Source organism: Parasteatoda tepidariorum, chromosome X1 (assembly GCF_043381705.1).
Source record: "Parasteatoda tepidariorum isolate YZ-2023 chromosome X1, CAS_Ptep_4.0, whole genome shotgun sequence".
NCBI classification, from domain to species: domain Eukaryota; kingdom Metazoa; phylum Arthropoda; class Arachnida; order Araneae; family Theridiidae; genus Parasteatoda; species Parasteatoda tepidariorum.
The window spans coordinates 38498037-38522181 of record NC_092214.1 but is presented as its reverse complement, the minus strand read 5'-3'; the positions used below and the strand labels follow the sequence as shown (position 1 = coordinate 38522181).

The window sequence follows — 24145 nt, the reverse complement described above, 5'->3', positions numbered from 1 at the left end:
TCTCATATAAAAGAATTATACGAAAATAGTTTGAATTCTTATCCTTAAGAAATTAAAATAAATATCAAAATGGAACACTTTTGAGAAAATCTTCCTTGTTGAATTGGGATTCTGTCAATGGACAGTATGACAATAATCAAGGTTATACGAAAAATAAAAGAATAACGAAAATAGGGGAGAAACATTCACATTTAATTAAAATCTGACATTTCATATACACCAATATAATAAATTTCAATAACTTAAGGGCAGAATTAAAAGGTTTATCTCACATCGATATGAAACAACTTAAAAGAAATTTAAGCTAAAACTTACTTTTTTTTTTCTTTTTTTTTTGTCGTATGCCTGTTTAGGCAGAGGGGGTGCGATTGTTCTTGTTTTTCAGTGGCGCCATCTATGGCCAAGAATTCGACTTCTGCCACACCATTCACACAACCACAAACCCGTTTATAGGGCGGGTCCCATTCACACACATTCGCACTTACAAAGGAGAAAGGACATAGAACACACAGAGAAAAAGAAACATCCATGCCTTGCCCGGAATTCAAACCCAGAACCTTTCTGATGCAAGGTTCACTGGCTGGTCGGCTTACTTTTAAGGGAGGAATTAAAAACTTTTTGTTTTGCAAATTGGAGAATGATCCAAAAATTTTTGGAAACCTATGGTTATCTAGTGCATAAAAGTTTCAAAATAAAAAATAATTTTGGTATCATTGGTGATTATATATGATAATAATTTGGTGAGGAATTTTGTTTAGAGCAGAATGTCTCCACGTCGAGTAGTCCTGCACTGAATTGACTCAACACTAAACTTAAGTCTACATAATTTAGGTGTCAATAAATAGTGGTCTTTTTAATGTTAAAACCACAGTCTCTTTGCATTATGATAATTCTTTACACCTATTCTAAACGAATTATACATGTATTGAACAGAAGAAATGTAATTCATGTCGCATTTAATATTCATCAAAAGAAAATTTCGTATAATTCATTGAATGATTGCTTTCAAATGAGATATTCACACTTTGAGAATTCTATAATTACAATTAAAGAAACTAGCCACGCATTTCAAATTTGAAAATGCCTGGCTGAGCACAACACAACTAACTCCCTTTGCTTGATTGAGATTCAGTCGGAGTTAATGAATTTATTTTTCTTTCTTTTCTAACGAGTAATTTAAAAGTTTGTACTAAAACTTCGTGGTGGAATTTAGATGTTACGCTCATCGTGAAATTCAAAGTCGGAAATAGGGAAGCACAGTTGCGTAAATAATATATTTGTTATGAAAGGTTAAGAAATAGTAACAGTGTAGGATTTATTAAATTAAACTCTACACGTTTACTTTGTTATAAATCAAAACGCATCTGAACAGATTTTTGATTTAAAATAAATGCAGAGGTTTAAAATAGAAAAACTATCTGTAAGTCATTTCCAACAAATACAAGTAAGTAAATATTTAGGTTCAATAATGTATCGAGTTGAAGCATTATGCAATTTTATTATGCCTTAATTTATTCATTACAATCACGTGCATTATAACAAATAACTTCTTCCAAAATGTGATAAATTAAATATACTGGAACATGCTAATTAAGTTAAATTAATAACACACTTTTTTGTCTCATAACGCGCATAGAAAACTTCTTCCTCAGACAATCATATTAGATTTGATTTTATTGATCGAATTAAAATTCTATTAAATTAGGTACCACAGCCAAAAGATTGCATAACTATTTCTGACTTTAAATAAAGTGTATAAGCTGCAAAATAAAAAATGGAACTCTCGAATAATGTTTCATCTAATGATTGGATTTTTACTCAATAGCATGAATCCCTAATGGTTCAAGGTATTAACCCCTTCCTTTTCGCTCCCGTGAAAATGACGGGGTGAGGTTTCGCCCTCTATTTCTCTCTCCCGTGATATTGACGGGCTGGAGTGTTCAGAAGTAACGCGTCAATAAGAATAAAACTAATTCATTTCTTTTGCCCGGAAAACATTTTATTTTTCATTTTACACACCAGATGGCAGTACCAGGATATTAAGGTAATTGTAGATAGTTAGTTTATTTTAAACTCGATGTTACCACTAATCAAATACGTCATACAAATACAAAAATCAAAGAAATAGGCACTTTCATGACCGTTTTCTTGAAAATTAACCGATCGTTAAGGAGTTAACTATAAATAAGCTAATTAATTCGTGCAGACGGTATTTCAAGTTGCAAAATCTGTCTTCAATATACTCTCAAAATTAAAACTCACATTCAGCAATTGTAATCGAAATACTAGTAACTTTTAGATATTTGATGAAATTATTTTCTAACTCGTGTGTCATCTCAGATTATTTTGTGAGCTCTCTTTCAATTACTATACCTAATTTGAAACCGACTTAAGGGAAGAGTGTTGCATTTTAGGACACTTTTCACATTTTAGCTTTTAACTTTGTCAACTTTCTACCTTGGAGCAAACATCAAACTTCAAATAACAGTCACATATTTTAACGAACTATATTGCAACAAATAAACATTTTGCTTGATTAAAAACTTCAGTGGCTTCAAAAAAACACAAACTGGAAATAACAGTCGACATGTTTCAAACGCTCAAAAACAGGCCCCCATTTTCAAGACTAGCCTGATGGGAATGAGAAGAAAAAGTGATTTGAAATAAAAGCTTAAATTTACCAACAAAAAAGGGAAAAATAAAGGTGAGAAATAAAACTAGATAAACTACAGTAGCTAAGAGAGAAAAGGCTGAAAAAGATAGTTTTGTTTCTCACTTTTAATTTTCCATTTATTGTTGGCAACTAAACGCTTTTATTTCAAATCACTTGTGTATCTTCTCATTCACGTCTGGGAGGTCTTGGAAATTGGAGCCTGTTTCTGATCGCTTGAAACCTGACAGCTATTGATTCCGATTTCTATATTTTTGAAGCGAATAAGGTTTTTAATGGAGTAATATCTTACCGCTTCAGTTTCTTGAGATTATTTATATAAAACAAAGATTTATTTTTTCAGACACTAAATTAAGAAATTACGCATCATTGGAGTATTACAAAGAAAAGTCCTCTGTTTAAACTTAGTGTAAAATCATGACGTATGAAGCGAACATAAGTATTTAAAACATATAATTTCCCATAGCGTCTATTTCAGTAAAAATGTTAGATATTACTTTCACGTTCTTAAGAAAAGCTCATTTTTGATTGCCTGAGCCTTACAAAACATGATCTTTATTAGCCTATTACCTATTAATGGTTATTGATTGCAATAACCTATATTAGCCTATTGATGGTTATTGACTTCCTGAGAATGTACGGCATCATTGACTTAGCCTAGTTCGGTTGGACATGCAACAGCGACTAGTTTAGCAACAGCAACGTTCTTAAGAAATAGTGTTACCAAATGATAATGCAAATATCGTTATTTTTAGGGGTACAAGTAAGAGAACGAAAATAGGAATTACTTTTAAAATAATCTCATAATCTAATGCGGAATCTGTGAAAGTAAACTGTCGATTACGGAAAACGACAAAATACAAAAATACTTATTTCCTAGAACAAATGCCCTGTTGCAACCAACACAGTTGTTATAAAAATAAAGTTAAAAAAAACTATAAATTAACGAACTATAAAGCAAAAAAAACTGTACAAAATTATAAAAACTATAAACAAAAAAGGAAAGTCTGGGAAGTAGTAAAAAATTAACAATGAAATCTCTTAATTCGCATGCACATTTGATAAAGTTTGATGATGCACATTTGATGTTTCAGTACTGATTATGCTAATATATTAATGTGCTAAAAATAAGTAGTCCAAATATTTAAGCCAGTGATTTTTATAAAGTAGATGTTCATATAAGATATGCCTCCCTGATTTCGATTTTAAAAAAGATATCCTACCACCGAAAGATATCGGGAATAAACACATTCATCTCTTCTCTATAAGCATTTTTCTAACGGCCCCTATGAAATTGCAACATGCGCCTCGCGTGTCATTTTGTAGCACGGCAGACAGCAAGAGAGAACAAAAACTGTTTAATAAATTTGAAAAATAACAGTGTCCCATTCAGAAACTTTGTCAAGATTGGTAACACCCTTACCCAAACTCTAGTGAACACTGCAGCATCAGAAAGCAGAGTTTTTTTTTTCTAATGCCCACCTGGATCTGAAGGGCAGATTTGTTGGCCACTCTTTCAGGGGCACCATATTAGGTGGGCCAACGTTGCGCCCACAGTAAGGACAGATAGTACAGAGAAGGAAAGATCATCCATGCCTTGCCCGGGATTCGAACCCAGAGCCTTTCTGATGCTAGGGCAGTTCCCTAACCCTTACATAGGCCGGTCGGCTTAGAAAGCAGAATAAAAACTGGCTATTTTCTCTTGCGTAAGAATCCCATAATCTAATTATAAGCAAAATATTTTAACCTTTTCATATTTTTAGTATGTTGGAAAAGTTGCAATTGGCAAAAAAAAAATTTTTTCAAATTGTGGCATGCATGGATTAATTTAATAGTTCTTCAATTTGAAACTTATATTTTGATTTTATTTGTTTTAAACGTAAGTTCTTTGAACTGTTTTTTACAAAACGGTAAATGAAACGAAAACTTTTAAAAATTCAGGGTTCATCCTTTGATTAATATTCTTGTGAACCACAAGAACTACAGTAGATATATACATCGCTGTGAAATTAAAATTAATTTGGTGAAAATCGTAACAGTTATATATTTTTTAAACCAGAAAAATGAATATTCTTTTGAGGAAATTTTTAATTAATACGCATTCTAGCAAATTATGTAGAAACTAGGAAATGGATTTTTAAAATTTCACTATGGAATTTTGCTTTACAGGTTTGGGTTGACGCTGCTGTTCAAGTATTCTACTCTGTTGGAGTTGGTTTTGGTGTACATTTAACTTATGCTTCATACAATAATTTTCACAACAATTGTTACAGGTAATAATATATCCATCCATAATATATCCTAAACATCCATTTACCATAGAGGAAAAAAAGCATTTCAACTGTGTTGTTTCTTTTTCAGAGATTGCATATTTACCGTTGCTATTAATAGCTTCACAAGTTTCTATAGTGGATTCGTTATATTTGCCTATCTAGGATATATGGCAAATAAAGAAAGTTTACCAATATCAGAGGTAGCTACAGAGGGGCATGGTCTTGTCTTCCAAGTTTACCCAGAAGCCATTGCCACTTTACCAGGGGGACCATTTTGGGCAGTTCTATTTTTCACTATGCTGCTAACACTTGGTTTAGATAGTGCGGTAAGTAAGATTCAGAGAAAATAAAACCAATTTTCACAGAATAAATCCTCTAATGGTTTCTTGAATATGATATCAATTATTGAAATATAAATTTTATGTAAAAAAAGAATAATCTGAATTCGCTTAAAACGTATTTTTTTTTTCTTCTTTTCTTTACAGATGGGAGGTTTAGAGTCTGTTATAACTGGAATTCTAGATGAAGGAAGCAAATTTTTTACGAAGTGGAAAATAAATCGAGAAATTTTTACAGCAGTAGTTTTGGCATCTTCTTTCTGCGTTTCAATAGTCAATGTAACAAGGGTTAGTATCATTTTTATATGAATAATGAAATCCGGCAACAAAAAATATTTTAAGGTGGGTTTTTTCTCATTAATATCAGCAATTATACAAAGTGAATGTGTATTTTCGAATCAACTTCATCTCGCAATGGTTCTTAAAAATTAATATAGCTTTGCTGCGTTTCTTGTTCGCAATACACAAAAAATATAAAATTCTATTCCAACAGGATGAAACTAAGAATAAGAGAAGTAAAACTTGATAAAACACAGAAAGACGGTGTGCACCACTAAGATAAAGCCACCTTGATTTTTATCCGTATATAATCGCAAAGTAAACTAGAAAAAAAATCAAAAATGTATATATCAAGAAAGTCTGAATACAAATACATATTTTAATTACCACTGCCTACCCTACCTGTACAGGAAAAATTCCGAACAAATAAAAAAAAATAATAATAAAGTGCCCCACCAAAATAAAGTCACAACTGCTAAGATAAAAATCAATTCATTATACATTTATGTGATTTGAAATTTTAAATATTCGATGTTGCATACCATTTGCAAATCCTTAGCATACCATTAGCAAATAAGGCACTAGCTTTTATGTTTTGTTTTTGTCTTGGAAATAACATGGATATATATGACCTCGCCTTCATTAATTCAGACATTTAATTTTATTGCATCTAATCAAATGTTTTATTGAAATAAATATAACTTATTAAAACTGATCTAACTTTAACTTACAAGTCAAATAAGATAACTATGTAATACTTCTTTCATATCAACTAATTTCGAGCAGGAAAAACATACTAAGAAATTTAAAAAATAACATTTAAATAAAAATGATTTAACTCAACTTTTAAATTGCATTGCGAAACTCCATTAATGTGACTAGTACATATGTGAATAACAATTTTTCTAACAGTAAATTCTATCCTAATCTTGCTGTAAATCATTTTAACAGTACCACGAGAGAAAATTTCTAATATTTCATCATTTTCTTTCCAAAAATACTTCCTTCAACAAATAATCCTGAAACCCTAAACACGTCTCTTTTTTTTCAGAAATTCAACCTAGCGAATAAAATGTACGCCAAATTTTATTCCTTTTTTCCCTTTTTGAATATTTCCCAAAAAATTCCACTAAACTAAGTTTTTCTTAACAATTCTCATCAGCTTATTTTACTCATTCCATTTCTCTTAAACTTTTTCCACGGGAGAAAGGGTATATATATATATATATATATATATATATATNTAAATAAACCTGGCATATTTTTAAAGTAAAATTTCTAACGCTCTTTTCAAAGTTCGAGTTAAAATAGGATACGGTAAAATAGAGCTGTATTTCACGTTCGAACTTGAAGTGCTTTGTATCACCCGAAATAAAGTTTCTCAGTTTCTCACGTATTCTTTGAAAACTTATTTGACGACCATTCCTTGTCGTAGACCATGAGAACAAATTTATGATTGCAAACAGCTGTTGCGAAAACTCGAGTAAAGAATGAATTTTGGAGACATATATATTGAAATACCTGTTTCTTGAAGCTATTCTTTATTTTATTTTTTATCCTTCATTTTTTATATCCAAGCTTCTCATTTTTGTTTTTTATATATAGATATATATTCTTTGCTTTTTTCTTTAGGGTGGTGGATACATGATGTATTGGTTTGATACCTACTCCGCAGGGATTTCTTTACTGTGCGCCGCACTTTTTGAAGCAATAGGAGTTGCATGGATATATGGTAAAGGAACAAAATATATATTTTTTATTTTTTAATTATATTTTTTTGCGTTGTAAGAGTAAAACAACACTTACATATTTGGCTTCAAGCTGTTAATTTGATCAAGAAATGCTGCATAAATTCAAACTGTATAGTTGTATAATAATTGTATTAAATTAAGTTGAATAACTGGATTTTTTTTCAATTGGTATTTTTTTACAGTAGGAATTTCACTGATATATGGTAAAAAAATGGAACTATCTATGTACTATCTAGGATATATGGCAAATAAAGAAAGTTTACCAATATCAGAGGTAGCTACAGAGGGGCATGGTCTTGTCTTCCAAGTTTACCCNTTCTGGCATTTCTGTGGCCAATGGGACAGACCCCAAGTGCCCGCCATTAAAAAATTTTTACAGTAGGAATTTCACTGATATATGGTAAAAAAATGGAACTATCTACGTTTTATTCTTAATAATGTTCTTACGCTTTCGAAAATAATTTAAAACTTAACATAAATTAACTTATCTGGACAAGAAATGATATTTAATTTAACTAATTATTATTTTTTTTTAAATTTGAAGCATATGGACAGTTAATATTATTATATACTTTTTTTAGGATGGTATTAGTCCTTTCAAGCATTTTTTACATTCCTTATCAATTGCTATTTCATTTTCTTTTAAATTAAATTGTTAAAAATAAAGTTGTTGTAATGCCTCGAGCGTAAGTTTGTGAAATGCTTGCCAGGACATTTCTGACTTTGATTAAGAAAAGATTACAGCCTACCGAGGTTATGATTTATCGCACCGCATTGTTGCTGATTGCTTCGACCGAGGTCCGTTAACTTTTCACAAAATATGAACCAATAGTTTCAAGACAATGCTAAACATCGTCATGCAGGATTTCACCCCCCCCCCCCCCCCANCCCCCCCCCCATAATGCAGAACTGAGAAAACAGACATTCGCATAGCCACAGTGGATCTCACAGCCACATTAGGAACCAGGAAACGGGAAATAAACTTGTTTGTACTTGAACAGTTCAATGACGTTTGAATCGGTATAACCCATCAACACGGCAAATCTGCTATCTGTGAACCAATATAACAGACAAGAACTCTTTTTGTGGTATTTTCAATGACCTACCTGGGCACACGAATGGTTACCCGTGATATTTACAATCAAATCCCATTTTTGTATACAGAATCATATTGGCCATATCATCGGCATCTTGAGGCGGCATCTTGAATAGCACGCGTTGCAAACTTGCATTCGACATCATACTGACCCATCACCATAGTGATGGTATTCGGTGCCATTGAATAAGTGTGTCGATCACAACTTGTTGGCATTCCTGGCATTTTTAACAACAAGCTTTACATTTCAGATGTGTTAAGAGACTTACTTCTCTCTCCATTTTCGAGGTCTCTTTAATGCTCTTTGTCTGCAACGCAATGCACCTACTACACAATGCACCACATACTAAAAGTATTGTCTTCTTTTCTCAATACAAAACAACTTGGAAACTCGTAGTCTTTGGTTGCCAAACCACTCATGGTCTTGAAGCTGTATTGACTAAATTTCTCAAAAAATGCCATATAATCTCAATACAACTCCCAACACAGGTGGATAAATACTGTTATTTCAACCAGAAATTGCAACTTTGGGTAATGATTTGTCTGAATTTATCCGTCCTAATTTCATATTAATTTAATCAACTGTTCTTTACTCAATAGTATATGTGCTTATTAAATATCATTCTGCTATTCGGATTTCTTTCTACTGATGCAAATTTTTAAATAAACTTCGTAGATGTTGAACAAAATCGAAAATTAATAATAGAGTTTATTATTAAGAGCATGTTTATTTAGGGAAAATATTTCAGTGTCCTATTTCATAAATTAAACTACCGTCTGCATTAGATCATTGGCAAATTTGAAATAAGAACGTTGATGCAGTAAAATCCCAACCTAGCATCTGAAAATCTGATCGCATAATCAAATGTAATTCAAACATTGTTTTTATTTCGCACATTAGCACTTGTTGTACGCTAATATAGAGTAAAATACACTTTGCTTGTAGAATGTAAAAAAATTAGAACTAGACAAGACATATATCTCATTACTTTATAACCCCTATCTTCCTCGTTTACCCAACATGTAAAATATTGTAACATTTAGCGTCATTTGCATATAAAAAATTCTTTATGCATCCATTTACAGTATTTTCAATTCTATCCAGTTAATTCTCCATTTATTTATTTGAATTTCAATTTAGGCTTAGATAGATTTTGTGACAACATTCAAGAAATGATGGGATTCAAACCTGGTTTATTTTGGAGATTATGCTGGAAAATTATCAGTCCCTTTTTCTTGGTTGTAAGTATTCTTACAAATCCACTCTATTTCTTTATTTTGGTTGCGGGACTATAGCTTACTTCTTTTGTTGTTACTGTTTTTTATGATTAAGTCTGAGTACAATAAATCTGTACACATTTTTTAACAATTGAAAAAAAAAATTTCAGTGAAATGAACTCGGGGATAAAAATCCCACTGCTTGTATTAATTGAGCCAATGCAAGTTTTAATGTTCTAAGTGTAGGTTTGCTATGCAGTGTAGATTTACTCTAAATTATTTTAATTTTATGTTTTTGTAATTATTAAAGTCAAAAATTGCATTCAAATGAATCCATAAATTCCCTTTTTGATTGCAATTTAATGTGTAATCATTAAATTGCAAACTAAAAATTCCGTGGAGAGGTTACAGTGGTTCCGTGAATAAAGTATTTTTTTTAATTTGTGATAATTATATTTAAATCCAATCAATAATCCATAATATATTTAATATTTCGATTACTTATGTGAAATTATTTATGTAAGATACCAATAAAACAGAAATAGAAATATTTTTTTTTTTAAAAATATTTTTATTTTCAATTGCAAATTATTGAATAAATTATGAAAAGGTTATGCACTTTATAAAAAAATTAAATAAGTTATTTCTCATCAAAATTTTCGATTCAAAATAAAATAAATAAATTTAGAATAAATTATTATATTTCTCTGATAACTATTTTCAACATTTATAACTTTTTCTGAAAAAATCATAATTTAAATAATTTTATTCATTATTCAGTATATGCATTCTACAAGAACAAAATCATAATTCATTCTTCACAAAAAATAGCTTTAAAATAATTAGAAGACTTTTTTTCAGTTAGTATATTCACAGATGCTAATGAAATTTCTTATTATATAAATCCCGGATTCCATAACCGAAAAAAATTTAGGAGCCGCTGTTTTAACGCATAGTAACCCTTTTACCGAAACTGCTTTTTAATGCACCCATAACATTATAAAATAACGATTCCGGTAATTTTTTCGCTATGCAATTATCAATTTTAATAACGTGTCCTACTTCCCTTAGCAGCTGTGACCATTAATTTTTTTACACTCAGTATATTTAAACTCGCCGACTAGGCGGCAGACTGGTTAGCGTGTCTGACTGCGGAGCTATTGGCCGCGGGTTCGAATCCTGCTCAGGGGATGGATGTTTCTTTCTTTCTCTGTGGTCCCGCAGTGGATTGATCGTTAAGACACGGTTCCCAGCAGATCACCGAAGTCAAGCATCACTGGCTACGGTCAGTGTGCGGGTGGGTGACCACTTGGATCAGTCTGCGTAGGGACCGAGGGTGTGCGGTATTGGTCCTCGTTAAACTGTGCTACCGTAAAGTGCTCGACTTCGCGCGCAGGTCGTCGGGCTACCGAAGCGGGGGTGCCATCCCCTCCGCAGAGGATCAAAATTGTGATGGCATGTCTTCGGATCATCCTCCGGGATGTTTCCCAGACCGTCGCCAATAGCCCATTGTGCAGCTCTAGTGCGACGTAAATTAACAACAACAACAATTCTCTAACTGTGCTCTATGTCCTTTCCTCCTTGTGTGAATGTTTGAATGTGACCCGCCCTATAAACGGGTTTGTGGTTCTGTGACGTGGGCGACGCTGCTCCACCGCCGTGGCTTCGCCACAGGTGCCCACTGGGTAACGAGAAGAGAGTAGCAGTTCTGGCATTTTTGTGGCCAATGGGACAGACCCCAAGTGCCCGCCATTAAAAAAAAAAGAAAGAAAAGAAAATATTTAAACTCCGATGAAGTAATTTACGCGAGTAACGATGAAGAGAAAAAGCATTGGCGAAATCTGAGTTGTCTACTACTGGCGAAATTGTCGTAAAAGGCACTTCATATTGCTTTGCATATTGTTGTCATTTTGGTAATTGAAACTTAAATGACTGCATGGCTGCAATTCAATATTTTTTAGCAATAGTTGGAAAATAAATAAATTTCATGTCTTCGTTTTAATTTATCTTAAATATATATTCCGCAATACTTTTTGGATTTAAGAAAGGATAAATTATTGTATTCTATAGTCCTCTTTTAATTGAATTTATTGTGCTACAGATGAGTAAACAAATATTATTTTAAAATAACCTATAAATAACATAAAATTACCTATGAATTCTTCGAATTTTTTACAGGCAGTCATCGTATCAGCCGTAATCAGTAACACAACTTTACAGTATCAAGATTATATATACCCTTCCTGGGCGATAGCACTAGGTTGGACCTTCGCTCTGTCATCTGTGGCCATGGTACCCATTGTAGCAGTTTACAAATTTTTCAAAGCTCCTGGAAATACATCTTCCGAGGTATTTCTTTTAAAAATCATTTTCCAGCATCAATCAATTAATTTAAATTGAAAGACTATATTTAGCTTCAATTGAACACTTTGCTATTGCTAACATTACAACATCAATTTACAATCAATTTATCAACTTATCAATTATCAATTTACAATTTACAGCAATCTTTATAAAGACTTGCAAAATGTGATAATATAACAGATTACATTAGTATATCTGAGACATACTATTGTAAACTTTAATGTAAACTGAGATGCAAACTTTAATTACTTGCAAACTAAATGTCCTCTAAGTATCACTATATTTTCATCTCTGATAATAATCATTAACTCCAATCAAGAAAATACATTGTTCAAAACGTCGATCAATCTTTCAACCAACCCAGAATCATAATTGCATGTTTACTATTATCAAATCAAGTATGTGTTTTTATTATTAAGCGTTATTGTTATATTTCTTAGACCCTTGGCGCAGAATTTTTAATTAACATATTTTCCATACTTTTTTCTTTATTTTGTATTAATTCAGGTTAAAATAAGTAAAAAATATTGTATTTGTCATTTTTAATAATGTATGCTTATGAAGCACAACGTGAAACACCGGAGTTTTTTTTTTCAACAATTAAGATAAAATATTCCAAACACGGCTCACTTCTAAACAATAATTTTTCGCACTTGCACTTATTTACCATTATTTAGATTTAAAAGAAACAGCTATTAATCTTTAAAATATCTATTATTTGCAAAATTAATTATTGGTAAATTTTTGAATATGAATGAAAAAAAAAACATTTTTAAGTTACGTTTTTGGATTTTATATTTCATAGTACAAAAGTAATTCCGATAATATAACATAATTCTTACAGTAACTATTAGACGGGTTTTTTTGTAATTGAAAAATACCAAAAAGTATTTTTGCTTCTAATTAGAGAGTTAGAAAAAAATATATAAAAAAGGGACACCGTTACCCCACCTGGGTCAAAGGGGTAATATACATCATGAGCTATTTTCCCAGCCCACATTTAAACTATTTTCAGCTTTCTTTTCTTTTAATATGAAACGTTTTATTTAATTTCATTTAAATCNAAAACTGATAATGACACAATGCTGAGAATTGAAAATTTTAAAAAAATTGAAAGAAAAAAACGAATGAAAAGGAAAAGAAGAAAACCAAAATGCCGATTAAAGGTGATCTCAAGCAGCAATTTAATAACATAAAGAGTTAAAGCCTTGAAGGAAAAAGAAAGAAAGAAAGAAAGAAAGAAAGAAAGAAAAGCAGGAAAAGAAGAAAAAAAATACAGATAAAAAGTCATCTTAGGCAGCAATTTAAAAAAAAAATAAAGGTTAAATCTTAAGATAAAAAAAGAAAAAGAAAGGATGAAAAAGAAGAAAAAATGCCGATAAAAGGTGATCCCAAGCGGCAATTTAAAAACATAAAGAGTTAAAGCCTTAAAGGAAAAAGAAAGAAAAGCAGGAAAAGAAGAAAAAAATGCAGATAAAAGTCATCTCAGGCAGCAATTTAAAAAAAGTAAAGAGTTAAATCTTAAGATAAAAAAGGAAAAAGAAAGGATGAAGAAGAAGAAAAAAATGCCGATAAAAGGAGATCCCAAGCGTCAATTCAAAAGAATAAAGAGTTAAAGCCCTAAATCGTTTAATGCCCAAAGTCTTTAGAAGGATTAAAAATGTAATGGATAATCTTGTTTTTCCATTTATTTTTTCTTAACTTTTTTTTTCTTTGTTTAGAAATTAGCGTACACCATAACACCTGAAGGGGAAAGAGGAGGAGAAATTAAAGATGTCAAAAGATTTAAAGTAAGTAATTGTTAAAGAAAATAACAATTTTCAATGATATTTTCATTACTATGTAATTTTTTCTCTCCTATAGCTTAGTTAACTAATACCTACCATTATAGATTAGAAATGGCTCTAAAAAATACATCATAAACTCACTATAATTCTTTTATCGACATCAATAGTTTTTAGGTATTCACTTCTTTTAAATTTATGAAAGGCATCATATATCAAGCATGTGGTTGATACTCTAACGTCATTTATTTTTAAATCAAACTCTAGAAGAAAAAAAAAAATTCGGCTATATGTCGCGAAAAAATAGGATTAATTTGCTTAATTACAATTTTAATTTTACGAAATGCAACCTGTATCAAATAAGCGTTTGCTTGATAAAGTGAGATTATTCATTTACAAGTCGAACTCAAAAGTGGCTTTTTTGTTTTGCATAGCAATAAAATGTTACTTAATTTAATTATAGATATAAATGCATGAATGCAGCATGTATCAAGAGTTCGGCTGATAATGCGTCATTATTTAATTTCAAATCAAACTCAAAAAAAGTTATTAATTTTCTCCACATGTCACGAAGAAGAGAATTGCTTTAATTAATTACAGTTTTAAATTTATGAAATGCAACACGTATCAAGTTTTCTGAGAGTAATGTGGCATTATACATCATACAAGTCTAACTCAAAAATGTTTTTTATTAACAAAATTTTTTAAAGGAACTTTAAAAAACATTCACAAGTTCTTCTTATAACGAATTTCTCCGACGTTTATTTTCTCAGTTTTCGTCATTTTTGAAAAAAATTATTATGGGAAGTTAATATTTCTGTGTGATTACTTTGCTCTCACACGTTCCTGTTCCTGGAAATACTTGCATTGTTCATTCCGGGAAAAACAAAAAAAACAACAGAATTTCACATCTGCCAACTTGTTCTCTTTCTCTACTGTTTTCCCAAGTAGCAGTAAAATGTCACTTAAATAAGAATTGCTGTTAGAAATATTTTTTTTTATTTTGACAAAGCCTAAATACACCTATAAAAACTGTCATATGTGATTAATTTATTTAATGTAGTGGTGGTAAAACTCCTTTTAAATTAAATTTAATTTATAAATTAAAGAATTAGAAGAAAAAATCATAAATTTTGCATCATTAATAAAATTTTCTGGAAAATCTGTAAAAGTTGGCAGCTATGGGACTTGCAAATTCCATAGCTGATCCATAATTTGCGTGAAGAAAAATAACTCATTTTACATGCTCCTTGACTCTACGTGTAAAATGAAGATCAAAGCTCATTCTTAAACTATGAAACTTTTTATAAAAATTTAGCATCATGAAAATCAAATGAATGTAAAAAGAGAAGCTTTTTCAAGTAAAATAATCTTAAGTGCATACTAGTATATATTATTCCATAAATTGACTAATTACCTTCACTGAGCATTTTGTTGTATTTATGCAACAAAATTAACGATTTTAATACATTTATAATCCATATAACTTAATTTTTAAATAAAAGTAGTAATAATATATTTTTAAACATATCAAACTGACTAAAAATTTTGTTAAAAGTACTCAGATAACTGCAAAAATCTCTAACTTCTTTATAACGACATTTCAGTAGAGTGAATTTTTCTACTGGAATCAATCAATTTTCTCATAGAGGAACTGTTCTATTTACCTACTAACTAATGTAATTTTACTCAATAAATATTTTGGCTGACATTTTAAATTATGTTTCTAAATATTTAATTTATTCAGAAAAAAAATTATTTAGGCTAGATCCTTTTTTTTTTCTTTTCTAATATAATTTGGTAACCAAAAAATAATAAAGATCTGCAGGGTAATTATAAAATAATTTTACAAACATCTGACCCTTGGGGGGAATATCGTTTGAGAGAAGGGCATAAATTTTCGTCTTTGTATATAAATATATACTATGGTATACCCTCAAGAATGTTCAAAACGATTATTCAGCCGTTACTATAACAAAAAATTTCGAAATTTTTATTCATTTTCTCTATGGAACGTTATCTTTGCAGTAAAAAACTGTATAGTGAACTGCGATGTAAAATAGTGGATGTTGACGTCGCTGGACAGAGATAAAGAGAGAAAGATGCAACATGTGAATCGCATTCCTTCGTCACAGCACAGAGTGGAATCACTTAAATGTCGAAAGTTTATAAAAATTACTTTTATCTCAACCTAGCATAGCCGTTGTTTATGTTAAAAATTCGTTTAAAGTTTTTTTTTTCCTATGAGGGACGCATTGCGATGAAAAAATAGGCGTTGCTATGTGAAATTTTTGAAATTGTATCACCATAACCGTATAGGGTCGATAATAGTTTTTAAAACTATTCTCGAGTGCTTACCTTATAATTCCTTTTCTACATAACTTCAATTTTACTTCATTCCATATCTTCAACGGCAAACTCGCCCAGGGCTCGTGTGACGTTAAAGTTATTTCCTAATCAACCTGTATACATAGTGCCTTGTTCGGAGGTCAAATTGTATATTTCTTTCAGGTAATGTTGGACAAAGTTGGACATTGTCAAAACTGATAATGACACAATGCTCATCTTTTTACAAGTTATTTTTCTAATTCAGTTCTGTTAAAAAAAAAACGCAAAAGTAATGTTGAGCTGAGGGGCAGAGCATTGAGAAGGGATTTAGTTACTGGACGACACAAAAATACGTTCAGTGGAGTGCAAAAGATTCCAACCAGTATATACCATCTTTCAGCTTTTGGCTGTTTATACATGTAACTTTTAAGAGATGTGAAAATTTCTTAAAAGATGCTTGTAGAAACTGCGCTGCATTAAAAGAAATAAAGAATAATTTTCATGTTTTAATTTTATTTTTTATTGTAATCAAATTAAAACAACAATAGAGTAGCCACTGTACATGCAAAGCAGGAGCAAGTCAGTCAATCAAAATAATGCAATTCAACCTCAAGTTTAAGTATATTTAAAACCCAACATAAAATACGTAAACATTAAACTTGGTGTACAATACAAAGAAATTTCTACTTCAATCGTGACGTTTGTAATAAGCAATTTGTAACAAAATCGCTGTTTTTTTATTGCTTTTTGTTTTTTTTAAACAGTAAGAATTGCAAACCCTCTTTTAAATTGGTGCTTGCATTTATTTTAAAGTATGAGTTTGTTTTTATGCAAAAATATTTTCATAACCAACGATAGATGGAAGAGGAACAGAAAATATAAATTAAAGAGATTCCGCACTCTCACGTTGTATCCAGGAAGCTCCCGTAATTAGGTTTTGTGCAAGGTTTTTAGAGAACTGAGATTTTGAACAGGACTTAGTGGGTATACGTGAGAGATTCCACTTAAAAGTGCGAAATCTATGTATTTTCAATTCAAAATGCTTAATTCTCTGTCATAATTTCCTTTATGTAATTCCTGTAAAAATTTCCTTCTTTTTTTTTCTTCCTGGGAATCCTAGTTAAAATTGTCAAATCTTAGTGATTTTATTTCACAATTTTCGCGAATTTCTCATTCTCGAGATCCTGACAAACAATTTTCTATACAAAAATGATAATATGATATAACAATTGAAGCTGTAACACTTAACGCTTAGGAACACTTAACGCTGTTTTGACTAACGCAGATATAAACTCTTTTTTTTTCTCCTTGCGAGAAAGTTATTTGTATCCCCAAACGTGATAGGATTTCAAATTAATAGTCAGAATCAGTAAAATTCAGCTATTCAGTTTTAACAAAAGAAATGTACCAAAACAAGCAATTTACGTACGTATTATATGTGCGTATGTAATTACACCAAAACACTCATTTTACTTTTTTTATCTACTTTTATATTCTCTTATCTTCTTCATTTTATCTTCATTTGTTTCTAAGAAAATATTCATTGTTACTAAACGGAATAGGATTGAAAAACAACAGTCAGAATCAACAATATTCCTTTAGCCATATCATTAACAGTTCACTGGTAAAAAATCTTTCTTCCAAATTGAAAATATGATAAAAGAAGTGCAATAGAACATGTAAATAACGTTAAATTAAAAACCTAATTCCTATCTCGAAATGTTAGGTTATTGTAATAATTTGTTTAATTCAAATCGATTGTTTTAAAACTTTGAAATTTTAACTCAAAAATTAGATTCAAGAATAATATAAACATTCTTAACTTTTGAATTAACGACTGAGTTTTATTTCAATTTGCAAAAAAAACTGTAAACCACGAGTTCCTTATTAAAACTTAAGTATCATTTGTGTAATCATATACAATGATCATGCCATATTGAAACCCTGCATTGAGCTAGATTTTCTCAGTTGGTTACATTTTTTATTAACAAACAAGTACTTTTAGATTATTTGGCGATTTATTTTCCTTTTTTAATTTATAATATCGGAATAAACCAGCTTGCTTCATTTGCTTGCAAATTTTTAACTTTTGATAAAACTTCATAGATGGCGCCATGAGCTATAACATTATCTGTAAAAACAAAATTCGTAAAGCTTTTTAACACAAATGTTTAATACCTTCATTTTATTTTTAACTTTAACTTTCTTTGTTTTATGTCTCTGATTCTTTTATTGAAAATAAAAAATAAAAAACAAAAAGTATAAAATGCTTTAATTAAACTTATTTGATGCCATTTACTGAAATATATTACTACTATTTATAAAATGCTTTCATTTTATGCTTTTTATTTTATTTTTTCTCGGTCAGATCATAATTGAACGATTTAGGCTTTTCTGCTTCATTAATTTTATGGTCTCTTTCAAAGAAGACAAACAGCGCCCAACATGAAATTAATAAAATTTTTGAAATTATTCACTTTTTATCAAACACATTGCATTGAAAATAATTTTGATGTATTGCTTTCACATTTTTATTGAAACAATAGTGCAGAAAAATGCGACTGCTAGCGTCATCTGTTGAATTTTAATTTATTAATTTAATTAATTATTCCACATAAACAACTCCTCACATTAGAATGATTTAAAACAATAATATTTTTATGAAGATCGTAAATGCCAATCGTTTAAGAAAAAAACTGGTATACACTTACAAATGGGGAAACAATTCCCAATGCTTGTTTTAACGCAATTGGATAGACTTCCTAAAAGTGTGAAGTTAAATGAAAACATATAATCCAATAATTTATAAAAATTAATGTTGACTATGATTTCATAAGTCATTGTGTTAAAATTGACCTGACTTGTAGTAAATAATTTTAAGAAATTTTGAAAAGCAGTTCATTTTTTTTTTTAAATTGTCACTTTAACTGTTTAAACTAGAAGTCAATCAAACTTCGATAACTTATTAAGCATATTTTTCATATAAGACGATAGACCCACGCCGAAAAAGTATTAATTATTAGGTAGTCATACACTTCGTGACTCCGAAATTCCCCAATTTCTCTTCTTTTTTTTTTTCTTTCTTTTTTCTTTCTTTTTTTTTTTTTTTTTTTTTTTTTTTGTAAGAAAAAATCTCTACGCTTAATATATCCCTAACAACAAAAAATCAACATGATTGATTAAAGAAAACAGCAAGATTCTATTTTCAAAATCAACGCTGAGCTAAACCGCCTGCTGTTGTAAATCAACTCACTTATTGAACCCTTTGATCGCAGATTAATTCCAGCAAAAAGTTTTCTGCGAAAGCGAGTTAGTACCAATTTTTAGGATGTTTCCTTGTCTTCTGGGGCAGGTTCAAAACCACAAGGCTATGGAATTGAACATTAACAACCGCAAATCTGAAATGGATTCAATGCCGATAATAAAATAAAATGAAACCTAACTGCGAAGAATATAAAGAAAGTATGAATAGACTCTCCATCTCTTAACAAATTCAGAAATACAGAAAGCACATATGTTACATGCTCGTGACCTGATATATAGATTACATAATTTAAAAAAAAATTACACTCTTCCACTATTTTATGTTATGCTTCTTTAAATTACAACAAACATAACTTCATGTCAACCAATAATTATTGTCAAATATTGCATTCAAAGAGGCCCAGAAATAGCTGTTACTTCGTAATTTAAAATTTAATAATTTGGTGACTAACGTGTTGAGCTCGACAAGTTGGTCATTAAATCAAATTAAGGTAAAACAGCTTTTTTTTTTGGGGGGGGGGAACTTGAATCCGTTTTCGACAATAATTATTCAAAAGCGTGAAATTAACAAAAAATCACAATAATTTAGATTAATAAAATTGCAGGCTCAAAGTCGCATGAACAGCCAAATCACAAGAAATTCGCATTCCTAGCCGTGTACGGGTTCCTAGCGGTGAGGAGTATGTCAAAGTAGCATTCCTAGCGAGCGGTGCGGAGTATGTCAAACTAGCATTCCTATTGGTCTACGGTGGTATCTCTGGTCACAAGTTGTTTAGCAATTCCAATCTTTATGGAGTACTTTACCTACCTCATATCCAAATTTGTGCAAGATCAATTTTTGAATTTTTTTGCAAACAGCAGCATGCGAACCGGCAAATCAAAATCAATTAACGAAAAATTTAATTTTAAATTTAAAAAGGCGACATTAGTCCTTATTTTTTTGCCGAATAGTTTCAATAACACACATAGTAAACAAATGTTATAATCATAAATTTAATTTTATTTTATAACCGTCGTAGAACAACCGATCCTATTTTTGGTTTACGACTACGAATGCTCACCTCCATAACCATCTTGCAATTTTGAGCCCATTCCAGAAGACAAGGGAACTCCAGGATCAAGTATTGAGAGAAATTTGCTTTCGTGGAGGTCTTTTTGATGGAATTTGCTTTATATGGACAGGAAAACTGCGAAAACCTCCAATGGTTAGTTTGATGGCAAGGGGACTCTAACTGATGATCTGTCTACCACTGAGGATATTTTATGTTAGCTGTTACAATAGTCGATGTGAACCGGGTGAGGAATTCATATCGGCCAGCTACGAACCCAGTTCACTTCATTGATGAGCGAACGCACTATCCCCTGAGCCACTACGACTTCATAACCATAAATTAAAAATTTTAATTATTTCAAGTAACTTGAAATACTAGATATAATTTATTAGAATTCCTGAAAACACAAGTGTTCTCTCTTGACCTCTTAGGAGGGCAGCGTAATGGGGGAACAACAATTTTTGTATTATAATTGTGTAAAATTGTTTCAATAATCAGCAATTTATTCAAAATTTATTTCATATTTTTAGTGGAAACATTGGGTCTATGTGTGATTTCTATTCAGAGGAATATGAATTGCTTCCATGCTTATATTTGGAAGTTGCTTCCTCCGGTAATTCCAAGAACAAGAAGTGTTTCAGCTTGAAGATTACTGCAATATTTTTTGCAAAGAAGATCGTTTATTGGAGTACATGCATATATATATTTTGAAACATTCCTTTTGAAAGATTTGAACATGAAATGTTTAAAATCATATATATATAAATAAATATCTGATGTGCCGTATCCAAAGACTGGACAAATTTCACTCAAGTGTTTATCACAGCTAATAATGTCCATTGATAAAATATCTAAAAGGAACAGTGAATATTAGCACTGAGTGTTCTTCCTATTTCTCAGTGTCAACAATATACGTGACTAATTTGTTTTTCAGCACATGTAGAACAGCTTTGTACTGAGCAGAAACAAATTCTATAAAATTGTTCATTTATATTGAAATCATTATGTCACATTAAAGTAAGCACCCCACTTTTCCAATGGCTTTCAAAATCTTGAGTTTTCTTTAATTATCAAAGGTATTATTCCGTCATTAATTATTGGATACTTTTATCAAATTTTTATTTTGTATAATAAGTTCAAAGACGTGAATAAGAATTGATATTGTGAATCAATTTACTAGTTCTTCAAAATAAAAAATATAAAAATTTTGTGTAGTATATTCAGTTAATAAATTTATTCAGGAATAAAACCTCTTATATTTAACAAGCTTCTAAAAAGTTAAGAAAAACATGTATTTTTATAATCCTCACAAAATTTTTAAAAGAAATACTGTAAACTGTATAATATAATATCAGTGACATTTGAAGAAAAATTTAAACAATTTTTTAAAGCATATAATTTCTTTTTGAATAATTTCGTGCGGAATCGTCTCTGAAAATTGAATTAAATTAATTCAGGAAACAAAATATCCTCTTCTTTTGCGCTTCTAAGTATAAATTGCTTCCTTATATAGCTGTTGTAATTTGTCATTTTGATGCTTTTGCATTTGATTTGTGGAACTGGCCATAAATGCATTCTTATATTCATAAATTAAATCAGACTATTCCAAAAAATTCTTCAGGCTAAGTTTTTGTTCATAGCTTTTATTAATATTACATTAATATACCTGGATTTTTCAAGAAAAACAAATATATATCACAGCTTTAATTTATGATCAACCGAAATTATTGTTTATAATGCACAAAATTTAAGGGCAACTTCTAACTGCTTTAGATAGTTAGAACTGCAAAGATAAATTTAAACTATTAGTTTAACCTACATTATTCTTATCTACTTAACTACAGCTCCTACTTAACTCATATCTAAAGCGACTCTAAATATTTTTTAATATCTGAAGCGTTCTTTTGATATTCATTAAGAACTACACAATTTAAGCACAATTTAAGTCATCCCTAATTAAGTCATTTCCTAGAAACTATAAATAAATAAAGGGACAACTTTCTTCTTATATATTTGTATTACATGGAATCTCTTTAAAAATAATTAAATTTTTCTTGTTTTTCTTTTCAGAAACTGGGGTAAATATTGTAAATGTCTACTGTAAATTAAAATAAATTTTTATTCTTATTATAACTTTTATGCCTTAAACTAGGCCAAACAAAGCATTATTTTAACTAAATTCAATTCAAAGAAATAAAATAAATATAACTGAAAAAAGTGCTTATAAACCTATTTGAAAAATATATAAATTTCTCCTTGAATAAAATGATGTGCAATATTTATAGTAACCTAATCGAAAAATCATATATTTTATGTTTTATGTGTTGCTCTAAATCTCATTTCTATTTTATGAACTTTAAAAAATAAACTGCAAGTTTCAGAAAAAAAATTACTTCAGAATGCCATTTTTTAAATGTATTAAATTTCTAAATTACATGTCGATACTTAAACGTTAATTTTTATAAATTTTTTTTAATAAATCTGGATTTTGAAGTCATTGGTCCCAATTTTGTCTCCAAGTGTTTTCTAGTCAAAGCGCAAAATGTAATCTAAATGTAATATAAATGAAAAAATGTGTCAACATTTCACAGAAACATAAAATAAAGGCAACATTTTGCCATCATTGAATCTTAGTACATATATTGCTTTTAGAAAGTGTAAAAGCTATCAAAAATACTCGGATTACGAAACATGTATTTTGTACTTGTGTTATTAGACGTATGCTTATATCACTTAGTAAGCATCAATTGTTCTTCCTTGTATGTAATGCAGTTTTGTATGTATTTCTTTATGAAGCTATTGAGTGGTTGTGAAGCTATTTCTCGAAAATTCAAATTAGTTCTAGCTTTTTTATAATGATACTTAGTGTAAATACATTTAGATTAGAAACAAAATCGTCTATATGGCGTTATAGACAACTAATTTTCGAAGCAATTTATTTTCGCGTTGTGACAGATTGTCTTAAAAATTGGAATAAAATCCTATTTATATACCAATTATATACGAAAAATAAATTGTAATTATAATTATTTTTTAAAAAAAACTACGTCTCACCATGTTGGATTTTCTTCAAAGTACCAATTGAAAATTTTAAAAATGAAATGTGTTGCAAATAAATTGTATATCATCGTTTTAAATTAAAATTTTACACTTGAAAAGTTTTGAAATCATTTAATGTGAAATGTGTATGGAAAGCTTTACTGTTGCATCTGTTTGTAGTAGTACACATTTGTAACTCTTTTTCATTGTATTTTGATAGCTGTTCTATGGAAATACTTACAATGGAAGTGACGTTAATTATTAAATACATGTACCGTCACAGTCTGTTATACACTGATATTCATAAAAAAAGTGATCTTGATGTTTTGTCACAGCTTTTTATGTCACTATTCATTATATTTCATGCGCAAACCTATTAATTGGTGCATATTTATGTTGAACAAAACAATAAATGTGTGTAATAAATATCAGCTTACATTTACGATATGTTTGTGATTTTTTTTTATTATTTTCACACAGCTACTACTCTTGTATAACTATCGTTTTTCTTAAATTTAAATATCCTCTATTTTAAAAGGTTGTTATGCACTGATTTTAATGCCTTAATATATCCCAACTTTTTTTTAATCATTTTAAATATCTTTAATGATACTTTAATTATACTATTAATTATACTTATACACTTATACTTGAAAAAATAACTTAGCAGCTATAAAGTTTTTTTTAC

General features: G+C 29.9%; 1 protein-coding gene across 1 annotated transcript in view; it reads left to right on the top strand.

Moving 5' to 3' along the window:
* The window catches only part of LOC107451050 (sodium-dependent noradrenaline transporter), a 192114-nt gene extending 168212 nt beyond the window's left edge, over window positions 1-23902 (top strand). Inside the window, exons 8-15 of the mRNA XM_043046900.2 lie at window positions 4841-4944; window positions 5033-5270; window positions 5430-5570; window positions 7194-7293; window positions 9550-9650; window positions 11805-11975; window positions 13712-13780; window positions 20949-23902. Coding sequence (XP_042902834.1) covers window positions 4841-4944; window positions 5033-5270; window positions 5430-5570; window positions 7194-7293; window positions 9550-9650; window positions 11805-11975; window positions 13712-13780; window positions 20949-20972 — 948 coding nt within the window. The 3' untranslated portion in view covers window positions 20973-23902. The remainder of the gene's footprint in view (window positions 1-4840; window positions 4945-5032; window positions 5271-5429; window positions 5571-7193; window positions 7294-9549; window positions 9651-11804; window positions 11976-13711; window positions 13781-20948) is intronic.
* The last annotated feature ends 243 nt before the right edge of the window (window positions 23903-24145 follow it).